General features: G+C 35.1%; 1 protein-coding gene across 1 annotated transcript; it reads left to right on the top strand.

Annotated features, from left to right (window-relative positions):
* Window positions 1-10,182: 10,182 nt before the first annotated feature.
* LOC132177261 (F-box protein CPR1-like) lies at window positions 10,183-11,906 on the top strand. The gene is made up of 2 exons (XM_059589511.1): window positions 10,183-11,138; window positions 11,819-11,906. The coding sequence occupies exons 1-2, from the start codon at window positions 10,183-10,185 to the stop codon at window positions 11,904-11,906; spliced, it is 1,044 nt and encodes a 347-aa protein (XP_059445494.1).
* Window positions 11,907-12,994: the final 1,088 nt, after the last annotated feature.

Raw genomic sequence — 12,994 nt, 5'->3', positions numbered from 1 at the left:
TCATGCCCCCCATCTCTTTATCCAGAGAACTACTCTACTACGGAAACTTGACCTAAGCTACTCTTTCTTCCTGGCAAACTACTCTGGGGACTAGAGCAAGGGTGGTGGGCGGGATAGGCAAGGCTGAAGACGGAGTAGCATCAGTCAACTTCCTTTCTTTGACCATGGGATCAATTGTAAACAAGTATGCTGCACCATGAGCATCTACGCTGCCTGAAAGAAGGAAAGGTTGTATGTCAATTGTTTTACTTTAATTAATATGCAATTTTTGTAATACTCTTTTCATTTGACTATTCTGTGTGGTCAATATATTGAAATAATAATCTCTTCAAATCTCATATTTGCTATTTTTTCAGGCTTTTCACTAGCAAGAGTGACCAAAAATTAACAATTATGAAAGACAGGAACATGTGGAAGAGCAAGACTATCTGCTTTTTACTTGATCATTACCTTCTTTTCTTCGATAAGATAATATTTAAGTCTTTACTAATTAGTTTATGAAAGATTCATTTATCGTGTTAAACATTTTCAACAATGTATTAGATGTTTATTTCATTAAACTTATATTCAAGCGGATGTGTGATGTTTTTATTTTTTTATTTTTTTTTGAGTATTAATTATTTGTCGGTGAGAAATATGATGATGATCATAGAACCAATTATTCTTGTTGATATGATCAAATCATGAACGAGAAATATATTAAGATTAAAAATTAAATCAATATATAAAAAATAAAATAATAAAATAAGAATTCATTTGGTGTTAAGATAATATAAGCAAAATAAAATCCACAAAAAATTATTTCTAAATATATTTTAATTTTCAATTCAATCACTTATCAAAATGTACATCGATTTTCTTTTAAATTTCCTACATTATTTAGGATAGAATCTGTACTAAATTTTTCAGCAGTTTAGACTAAATTTTTATGGGACCACAATTCTTTTTTTCTATGCCATTTGTACCACATTTGTTTGTGTGTTACGTGAATAAGTAACGGGCATAGAATTTAGGTTATGAGGGAACCTAGACTTTAGATTCTAAGGGAACCTAGACCTTTTAAATATTAAGGAAACCTAATAACTATTTTTCAAACACAAGGTTTGGGATTAAGTTTCTGATAATTTTTATTAAAATATTGTCATTTAAATAGAAATATTACAAAGACTCAGATTTGGAGTAGAACTCATAAAATACTGATAACAAAACTAATCTAAATTAACCTTAAATAAAATCTAACATATTAAATATAAGTCTACTATAATATAATGTCTACTTTATCGCCCTTTTCACTAGCATGGATGAGTGGATGACCAAGAATTAACAATTATGAAAGAGAAGAACATTTGGAAGAGCAAGCGCACCTGCTTTTACTTGATTAGTTTATTTATTTATTTTTTATTTTTAAAATTTTTATAAGATAATATTTAAGTCTTTACTTAGCTTATGAAAGATTAATTTATCGTGTTAAATGTTTTCAATTTTTACTTCTTTCAAGTTTCAACCATGCATGTATTAGATGTTTATTTTCTTGAACTTATATTCCCATGAAATAACTCTCTCTCTATGGGTGTCAAGGCGGTTACGGTTAGCAGTTATTGGCAATAACCATAACTGCCTTAGCGGTTAGTAGATTTTACTAACCGCAACCGCTAACCGCTAGCGGTTAACCGCCGGTTAGTGGTTAACCGCCGGTTAGCAGTTAATGAAATAGATAACCGTCCGTTAACCATTTTTTAAAAATTGGGCTTTTTTTTTGCCTTTTTGGGCTTTCTTTAGGGCTTTTTGGGCTTTTTTTTTACCCTCATTTATTTTTTTTATTTTTTATTTTTTTGTATTTTTAGTGTCTTCTTGGGCCCAATTGCTATAAAAAGAGCCCATATTAAAAAATCAAAAATATTTGACCCAAAATTTACATTTACTTGTACTTTAAAAAAAATTCTTTAAATATTAAATCATAACCGGTTAACTTTTTTTTTATTTTTTATTTTTTTATTTTTTATTTTTTAAAATTCAACACAACATATAAAAAAAGTTCAGAATTTAGACAACTGTCACAATAAATAATTATAAGTAACACATTAGTCATTGTTTAATCCAATGTCAATTACTTTGCAACAGGCTGTACCTGAAGAGCTGAGGTGGCATTTCTTATGCTTTCAAGACATTATAAGACAGCTGGCAAGGGTTTGAGAAGGCACGTGGGGGAATGTAGGAGCTGCAGCAACTACTTAGCAGTTAGTTGTTATGGTAGTTAGTTTCTGTTAAGTTTGTTAGCAGCTACAGCATAGTATAAAGTCTATAGCTCATTCTGTAATTGGTTAGCTTTTGATGGTTGTAAGTTCATTCTGAACTTGGAGGTAGAGCATCCTTGAAATGTTCATGGAGGTTAAGCAATCCTCAAAATTGCTTGTTCAATAAAGATCCTTCCATTTCTCTCTCTTTTCCATTCTTTTACATTCTTTCTCTCTTGTTAAAAGCTCAATTACAGTGCATTCATTATCAGCACTATAACAAGTGGTATCAAAGCCCTTTGATCCATTGAATTTTTTTTTTTTTTCCTTTTCTTCCTTTTCTCTTCTTTCTTTCTTCATGAAAACGAGGTCTGCAATGGCAGAAGATCAGTAGAATGATGAAATGAGAGAAATTCAGATTGCTCTTACCACTTTGGCTGCCAGTATTAGGCAGAAGATGAATGATATGAAGGCTGACCTGAGGGCTGACATGCGAGCTGAGATAACCAATGTGTGTAAACAGAAGGGCACAATGCATCAGGCGGAGGAGGATGTTGATGACCCTCGAGTTCATCCAGCTCAGTGGGGAAGGCAATCAAGGAGGGAGTCATCAAGCTTTAGTGAGGGACTTTACACTAAAGGCTTGAGGCTGGAATTTCCTTGTTTTAATGGGGACGATCCAGATGCTTGGTGTTATAGAGCAGAACAATTTTTTGAGTTTTATGACATCCCTGAAAAGCAGAGGTTGAGTATTGCTGCATTTCACATGGAAGGTAAGGCTTTGTCTTGGTTTCAAGCTTTACGTAGTGCTAATAATCTTTCCAGTTGTGAGTTCTTGATAGCTATTCAAGTGAGGTTTGGTAGAGGGTCTTATGATGATCCTATGGAGTCTCTATCCAAGTTAAAACAAACTGGTTCTTTAGATGACTATAAGACTCAGTTTGAAGTCTTGGCAAATCGAGTCCATAGGTTGATTGATCCCCATAAACTAAGTTGTTTTTTGGGAGGATTAAGGGATGATATTTGATTGCCTGTTAGAATGTTTAACCCTTAGACATTGAATGATGCCTATTCTTTGGCAAAGATTCAGGAGGAATGTCTTGCAAATAACATCAAATCTGGTAAGTCAATGTGGGGTTCTAGTAGAAGTCAGGGTGTTGGGGGTGAAAACAACTCTGCTTTTATGATATATGGGAATCCTTATGGTAATAGGATGCAATTTTCTCAACCTAGACAATATCAAGGAGGAGTTGGAGGGAATAACCAGCAGAAAGGTTCTACTCAGGAGAATACTAAGGCTTTTGTACCGGTTCAGAAAATTTCTCCTGCTCAGATGGATAAGAGGAGGAAGAAGGGGTTGTGTTATTCATGTGATGCCAAGTGGAGTAAGGGTCATGTTTGTGCTGTCCCTAAATTGTTTCTTATTGAGAAGGTTGAGGAGGATTCCATCACAGTTGAAGAAATAGTGGGAAAAGATGAGGAAGATCTTGGAAAATTTTTTATGCACCAGGAACCAGAAATCTCACTAAATGCTATCACAAGAACCCATAATCCAAAAACTATGAGAATGGTAGGAATTATCAAGGGTCAGCAGGTTATAATTCTCATTGATTCGGGCAACACTCATAATTTTGTAGATGAGCAGGTGGCCAAAATGATTGGGATAACAAGCACAAATAAGGATGTGATTAAAGTGAGAATAGCTAATGGTCAACAAATTAGTAGTCCGGGGAAATGTGAAGATCTTTCTGTTAAGGTGCAAGGAAATGTTTTTCCAAGTGGATTTGTACATTTTACCATTAGCTGGTTGTGATGTCGTTCTAGGGATTCAATGGTTGAGGTTGTTGGGTCCAATTCTATGGAACTTTGATGACCTTACCATGGTTTTTCAGTGGGGTGCTAAGAGATGTAGTTTAAAGGGATTACATAAGGGTCCTAACTTGAGCTTGGAAGATGAAAACTCCTTTAGGTGGTTGAAAAAAGGGAATAAGGGGGTTCTCTTACAGTTGGTAGAGACAAAAGATCACTCAAAAGGACACAGTATAGTTGCTTTGGAGGTGGTTCAAAATTCTGGTTTGTGGGATGATATTCTGGAGGAGTTTCAGGATATTTTTCAAGTACCTACTGAATTACCACCAAAAAGAGCTCATGACCATGCAATTAACTTGCAAGAAGGGGTGCAGCCTGTTTTTGTTAGGCCATACAGGTACCCATTTTATCAGAAAACAGAAATAGAGAAGATTGTCAAGGACTTGTTGAAGTCTGGGGTGATTCGACACAGCAACAACCCTTTTTCTTCTCCAGTGATCCTAGTGAGAAAAGCTGATGCAACTTGGAGGATGTGCATGGACTACAGGGCTCTCAACAAGGTGACAATTAAAGATTGTTTTCCAATTCCTGTTGTAGATGAACTGTTGGATGAATTGTGGGGAGCTACTATTTTTTCTAAATTAGATTTGATTTCTGGTTATCATCAGATAAGGGTGGTTGAAAAAGATATTCATAAGACTGCCTTTAGAACTCATGAAGGTCATTATGAATTCTTGGTTATGCCATTTGGTTTAACAAATGCACCTTCTACCTTTCAAAGCCTAATGAACCATATTTTTCAACCTTACCTTAGGAAGTTTATCTTGGCATTCTTTGATGACATTCTTATCTTTAGTAAGGATTAAAACAGCCATAGAACACATTTGCAATTGACCTTAGCAGTCTTGAGGAGTCACAAGTTATTTGGTAAGAAGTCAAAATGTAAATTTGGCTGTAAAGAAGTAGATTACTTGGGCCATATTATTTCTGAAAGTGGGGTAAGGGCTGATCCAGGAAAAATCCAAGCCATGGTTGAGTGGCCTTTTCCAACCAGCATCAAAGCTTTGAGAGGTTACTTGGGATTGACTGGATACTACAGGAAGTTTATAAAAGGTTATGGTTCAATTGCTGCTCCCTTAACAGCTATGTTGAAGAAAAATGCATTCCATTGGGATGTTGCAGCCAAGGAAGCTTTTCAGAATCTCAAGGTTGCAGTGATTGAAGCTCCTGTTTTGGCTTTACCTAATTTTGCACAGCCCTTCGTAATTGAATGTGATACAAGTGGTTTTGGTATAGGAGCAGTCTTGATGCAGAATGGTAGACCTATTGCTTACTTGAGTAAGGCCTTGAAAGGGAGAGCTCTTCTTATGTCTACATATGAGAAAGAGCTGTTTGCTTTGGTGACTGCTATTCAGAAATGGAGACCATATCTGTTAGGCCAAAGTTTTGTGGTCAAAACTGACCAACAAAGCTTGAAATTCTTATTAGAACAGAAGGTGGGTACACCCTTTCAGCAGAAATGGATCACCAAACTGCTTGGTTATGATTTTACAGTGGAGTATAAAAAAGGAGTAGAGAATCGAGTAGCTGATGCATTGTCTAGAAGGGAAGGTTGGGCAGAAGAGGTGGCTCTTTCTCTGTTATCTATTCCAACACCTGATTGGATTGATAGGCTTAAGGAGCAATACCAGGAGGATGAGGAGTTGAAGTCTTTGTTTGCAAGGTGGAAGAGCAATTCCTTAAATTCATCTAAGTATGCTTTCAGGGATGGCCTTTTGTTCTATAAGGATAGGCTGTATTTGGGGAAGTTGTCAAACCATTAAGAAGCAAGTGTTGGCTTTTGTCTATAGTGATCTTGTGGCAGGTTATTCAGGTTATGAAAGATCCATGCAGAGGGCCAAGAGGGATTTTTTTTTGGAAGGGAATGAAAAAGGAATTGAAGCAGTTTGTAAGGGAGTGTGAAATCTGCCAGAAGAATAAGCATGACAACACATCTCCAGCTGGATTACTGCAACCTCTTCCAATTCCTTCTCAGGTGTGGTCAGATTTATCTATGGATTTTGTGGAAGGATTACCCCTTTCCAATGGACATTCAATGATCTTAGTGGTGGTGGACTGGTTATGTAAGTACAGCCATTTCATTTCTTTGGCTCATCCATATGCTGCATCTAAGGTTGCTCAGCTTTTTGTAGCTCACATCATCAAGTTACAAAGTATGCCCACATCTATTGTCTCTGGTCGTGACCCTACCTTTACTAGTGTCTTTTGGAGAGAGTTGTTTAGATTACAAGAAACTTCACTAAAGATGAGCACTAGCTATCATTCACAAACAGATGGCCAGACTAAAGTGGTTAACAAGAGTTTAAAAAATTATTTGAGGTGTTTTACTCAAGATAGGCCTAAGCAGTGGCTATCTTGGCTGCCTTGGGCTGAATACTGGTATAACACCAGTTGGCATGGATCTATCAAAATGACTCCTTTTGAGGCTGTCTATGGCAGATTACCTCCTAGGTTGTTGACCTATGTACCAGGTACTACTAAGGTGGCTGCTGTGGATGAAGTTTTAAGATCTAGAGAAGAGGTTCTAGCACTCTTACAGCACCTGCAGCATGCTCAGCAGAGGATGAAAAAATATGCTGACTTAAGGAGGTCTGAGCGAACATTGGAGGTGGGGCAGCAGGTTTTTCTCAGGTTGCAACCCTATAGACAGGGCTCTGTGGTGGTTAGGAGAGCTTTGAAATTAGCTCCAAGGTTTTATGGACCCTTTACAGTGGTCAGGAAGATAGGTGAGGTAGCTTATGAGCTGGATCTACCAGCTACTACCAAGATTCATCCTGTGTTTCACATCTCTCAACTAAAGGCCAAGATAGGAAGAAGCAATATTGCACTTCCCACCTTGCCACCTGCGGACTCCAATGGAATTATTCAGCCTGAACCTGAGGTAGTTTTGGATAGGAGGGTCAGAGCTCAAGCTAATCATGTAGTCACTGACTTGTTGATTAGGTGGGCAGGCCAATCTGCTGAGGATGCTACATGGGAAGAGTTTCAAGCATTGAAGAAGGCCTATTCACACCTTGTGGGCAAGGTGTTTTGAAACAGGGAGTAGTGCAACATGCTGTACCTGAAGAGCTGAGGTAGCATTTCTTATGCTTTCAAGACATTATAAGACAGCTGGCAAGGGTTTGAGAAGGCACGTGGGGGAATGGAGGAGCTGCAGCAACTACTTAGCAGTTAGTTGTTATGGTAGTTAGTTTCTATTAAGTTTGTTAGCAGCTAAAGCATAGTATAAAGTCTATAGCTCATTCTGTAATTGGTTAGCTTTTGATGGTTGTAAGTTCATTCTGAACTTGGAGGTAGAGCATCCTTGAAATGTTCATGGAGGTTAAGCAATCCTCGAAATTGCTTGTTCAATAAAGATCCTTCCATTTCTCTCTCTTTTCCTTTCTTTTACATTCTTTCTCTCTTGTTAAAAGCTCAATTACAGTGCATTCATCATCAACACTGTAACATACTTAATTTGATATTATACGAATCATATCATCATTATACATTAATAATATGATTCACTTGAAGTCTTGAATAAAGTATTTGAATTGTCATTGAATCATATGATTAAGTATTGATATTATACATTTATATTATTCATATGCATATGTAGACTTATATAGACTTATAAGTTTATAACATACATTGGAAATAAGTCTCTAGATATTTAATTGTTGTATTAGTATGAATTGGTATACTTATGAGTTATGTCATATTATATATGTATAATTTGTTATTATATAATCAAATGATTTAATGATCAATTGTTCATGTGATATAATCATATAAATTATAGTGATAATATATTAATACTCAAATTGTAATTTAAGGATCAAGTGATTATGTTATATGTATAAATATTTTTATAATTATAATTATAAAAATATATTATATAAAAATGCGAGGTTAGCGGTTACGGTTAGTAAACCCAATAACCACTAACCGTTAACCGTTAGGCGGTTATAGCGGTTAGGCAGTTAGCGGTTAATACGGTTAAGCGGTTAAGCAAAACCGCCCGCATTGACACCCCTATCTCTCTCTCTCTCTTAGAGTAGAAGGTCTATATTTAATTAATAAAGTTAATTCAAGTTAGAGTAGGGGAAAAAAATGAATTCAAGGGGAAACTTAGGGATGCCATGTGGAATTTGTTTCTAGAAATGAGGGTTTAGTGTTTTAAGGAATTTATTTTGTAAAAATTTGTTACGTCAGTATCCCATGACCTATGTTTTAGCCCCTTTTAATTTCACCCCTCTAGTTGATGATGCCAAATTATCCAAAATAACACGTGTTTTATTTTAAAAATAAAAAAAAAAAGAAAAATATATTTCAAGTGACTCATAGCCTTGTCATACCCCTAATGGTCGTGGGTCTAGCTCCCATGATTATAAAATTTCACTATAAGTTTGGAATAGTTGTATTAAAAAATGGACATCAATAATATTTTAGTTTATCATTATCAAAGTGTGTTTATTTGTGTATTGAGAACCTAGTTTTTCAATCATGTTTATCTTTTTCGCTACACTAATTTTCTTAATTATGGATTCATGTTTTTTTCTTTATTAATTATTTTTCGAAGAGAAAGAGCAAATACCACGATGATGTATTGTGATACACAAATTAAATTGAAAAATGGTATAGATTTGAGAGAATGTGTTGATGACAGAACTAGAAATTCTAATTGATATTTCAACGAGAAATATATTAAGATTACAAATTAAAGCTCTCTCTCTCTCTCTCTCTATATATATATATTGGTCATACAATCAATGTAAAATTTTTGTCGCATGTCAACATGGATCTTATTGACATGGTTATGCATTACCAATAATCTTTCCATTAATTCCAATGACAGATGAAGGTTTTGTCAATTATAAAAAAATAATAATAATAATAACAAATAAAAAATTGCCTTTTGGTCATTTTTCTATCTGTCCCTTAACAAATTCCCTTTCTCAACTTGGTTTTCTTTTATTGAAGAAAGAAAAATAGAAAGCCTATCAAGTTGGGGAAATTAAGTTGGCCTCTAAACACGCTTTCTTAAGAACAAACAATAAAATTGAATCAAGTGCTATCACGAAATCTAAATCATACTCATATCAAGACGTATGTATAATTAAGATTATGTTATGTGAATGATTTTGCAAACATGTAATAGAATAGAAATTAGGTTCCGAGAGAACATAAATCTTTTAGATTTTAAACAAACCTAAAATCATTTTTTCAAACACAATGTTTAAGATTAATTTTCTGATTCTCCTTTATTAACTGAGTGTCCTTAAATAAGGATACAGTGGAAAGATAAAGATAAAGATACAAAGAAACGGCTAACTAATGGATAACAATTGAAACTAGTTAAGTCTCCTTTAAGTAGTTAAACTTTTAATTTTTTAAGATATTTATTAAACTACTCTACTCTAAGATAAGGTAAAGACAAGATAACTTTAAGTTTCATAAAATACATGCTTGCAAGTAATCTCTTTGTTGTAGAATTATACTCTCATAACAAATTATAACTCCGGGGGTTGGCCTAAGTGATAAAAGCCTTAAATTTTGGTAGTATAATCATTAAGTCTGAGGTTTAAATTCTTTTGGGTGCAAATAATCTTTCGGGCCACACCCCTGGTGAAGCCAAAATTTAACCGATCCGTGTCATGAGGTATGTTACACGGGTCTGGAGTTTAACGTCCACTCTATAGATGACACATGTATGATAAATCTTTGGTTCCAAAAAAGCTTTCACAAGAAGATGTGGATGGATAAATCTTTGGTAGATGGGCTCTTTACTTTTCCTTTTTCCCTTTGGATTTGGTGTGTTTTGGTTTTAACCGACTTAAAAAAAGGCTTGTATAAAAACAAAGAGTCCTCTATATACTTTGGTTGAGCCGCATCGGCGTAGAGAGAGAAATCTGAGTCTTTTTGTTTCTTCTTTTGAGAGCGCCGCACCATAGCTTTTGTCTCTTTAAGGAGTGAAAACAGAGAGCCAATCCTTTTCCTTTCATTCTTGGATCATCTTTAAAGTTCCTCTCCCGTGTTCGTCTTCTCCCAGCAACGCAAAGTCAGCAAAAAGGGAAAAAAAAAAAAAAAAATCACAGAGATGTCAAACCGGCTTCTTCCACGCGATCTTCAGAACGAAATCCTGGTAAGACTACCCGTCAAATCGCTTTTACGATTCCAAGGTGTTTGTCAATCATGGAAATCCTTCATCTCTAGTCCCAGATTTATTTCCATGCACACCCAATATAGTGAGAGCACCGACAATTATGCTCACCTATTACATTGGGAGGAGAAAAATGATAAAGACGGAGTGATACAATACCAATTACACCATATCGATGGTTCATTCAACAAGTTTCAAAAACTTGAATATCCATGCCAAATTAGAGATAGAGAGTATAGTTTCGCCCTTGAATGCAAAGGATTAATACTTTTTACTATGACTATGATCAAAGATGAGATTGATGACCATCGTTTCGAGCCCCTGATTCTTTGGAACCCTGCAATTAGAATGTCTATCACGCTTCCTCGACCTTGCATTGATGTACCGGCCAACAGAGGCCGCTGTGTTCATGGGTTCGGTTTTGACCATAAAAGTAACGATTACAAGGTGGTGAGAATAGTCTATGGACGATACTCATCCTTTTCACCTAAGGCGGAACTGTATAAACTCTGCACAGGCACTTGGAAGACGGTTAAGGTTGCCGACGATTTTAAGTATACTATATATGCATGTATGCAGGCTTTAGTTAATGGGGCAATCCACTGGCTTGGAAATCATTTAAGAGGTTGGCCATCTTCCGGTACTGAATTGGAATTTGGTGTTGTGCTGTTTCATATTTGTGATGAAGAATTCCAAGTGATGAAGTTTCCGGATCATCTTATAAGTAGTTTGAAGAAGAATTATGCTGAAATTGGGGTTTATGGTGGATTGCTTTCTTTAATGGAGTATAACCGGCAAGAATTTATTCATTTCAGCTGCAGCATTTGGTTAATGAAGGAATATGGCGTAGCAGAGTCTTGGACTAAACAATTTACTATTGATTTAAAGAATGTGTACTTAGGGTCGATGTTCAGTTTTAAGAACAACGAAAGGATTTTGTGGGTAAGGCAAAAAAAGCTGGTCTTATATGATCCTAAGGCACATAAATTTATTAATCTAGAAATTAAAGCCGAGGGATTTCTTTTTGCCAAGAATACTTTCGTTGAAAGTCTTGTTTTACTCAATGACGTAAATGTTATACAAACATGCCAAACTTATTCAAGGAAATGCCGGTGGTGCGAGTCAAAGAAAGGAAAAGAAAAGAAAAGAAAAGAAGATATGCATGACATCATGAGAGAAGGCTAAGCAAAGCAAAGCAAAGCAAAATAGATCTGAATATCTACGAAGAAAAGGTTAGAAGCATGATATTTCTTATTTATCAATTTATGACATCATTTTTAGTAAATTTGAAGCAATAACTTATGAATGTCTTGTTGCTTATTGGTTCATTTAAGTTCATATAACTGTCACGTTGCTTGAGCATGAGGTTGCATTTCAATTGTTAACTTTAATTAATATGCAATTTTTGTAATAATCTTTTCATTTGAATATTCAGCCTGGAATTAAGTTATTAATCTTTTGATTTATATGTATTTGTGCATAACAACTATGTTTAGCAATGCAATTCCTTGAGTGGTCAATAAATTGAAATGTATTACAACCTCTTCAAATCTCATATTTGCTATCTTTTCAGGCTTTTCACTAGCAAGGGTGACCAACAATTAACAACTATGAAAGACAGAGGAACATATGGAAGAGCAAGACCATCTGCTTTTATTTGATCATTACCTTCTTTTCTTTGATAAGATAATATTTAAGTCTTTACTCATTTTATGAAAGATTCATTTATTGAATCGTATCAGATGTTTATTTCATTGAACTTCAGATGTATGATGTTTTTTTTTGGGTATTAATTATTTGTCGGTGAGAAAGATGATGATGTAATTTTTTGATACAATCATGAAATTGCTTGTGGGTGACATGTAATTTATGTGGAATGCAAAAGCAATTTTCAATTGTGCTGTGTTCTTCCCATCTGGACGGAGCAAGGAACTTCACATTCTCATTCAATTGTGCTCTGTTCCTTTATGAAAACTTCTGCTGGTGGGTTGGGTTTTGGCCACACAACTAACGAATACAAGGGGCTGAGGATGGTATTTTCCTCTAAATTTCTTTCCACTCAAGCGGAGCATTATAAACTCCGCACAGGTACGTGGGAGACTGTTATATGTGGCCATAGATAGATCAATTTATGCGGGCTTTCACGAACGGGCAAGTCATTGAGTTGGATATGGTTCAAATGTTGTTAGGGTCAACTTTTCTGAATAGGTGGTTGTGTTGTTTCATATGCGTGATGAGTAATTCTGAGTTATGAAGCTTTCTTAAATGTGATTTTACTATAGTTATTTTGGAGTTTGAGGGAGTTGTTTGTTGGAATTTGACATGGGTAATAGGTTGTCAATTGGAATAGTCTATGAACAAGCTTGGACAATTACAATTAGGAGTAACTTCATTTTAGACTCTTGAATTACTACACGATTTGAGAAGGCCCCTTCCAAGCTTCAAAACCTCTCAATTTAAACCCCTAAACTTTCAATTGTAGTCAATTTAAACCCCTCCGTCAGATTTAGCGGTTAACTTCCTTGATTTATCCTTGAAATGACCAAAATATCTTTGATTTTTTTTTTTTTTAAAAAAAAATTTAATTTGGAATTAATGGTAAATTTGAAATTTTATAAAAATTCAGGGGTATAAATGTGTTATTATCTCACTTTTAACGTTTTAAATCTGACGGAATGATTCAAATTGATTGCAATTGAAAGTTTAGGGATCCAAATTGAGAGGTTTTGAAGTTTTTTTGGGAGGGGGG

The sequence above is a fragment of the Corylus avellana genome, chromosome ca4 (genome assembly GCF_901000735.1).
Source record: "Corylus avellana chromosome ca4, CavTom2PMs-1.0".
NCBI classification, from domain to species: domain Eukaryota; kingdom Viridiplantae; phylum Streptophyta; class Magnoliopsida; order Fagales; family Betulaceae; genus Corylus; species Corylus avellana.
Note: the sequence above shows the minus strand (reverse complement) of the source record. Positions and strands in the feature narration are given on the sequence as shown.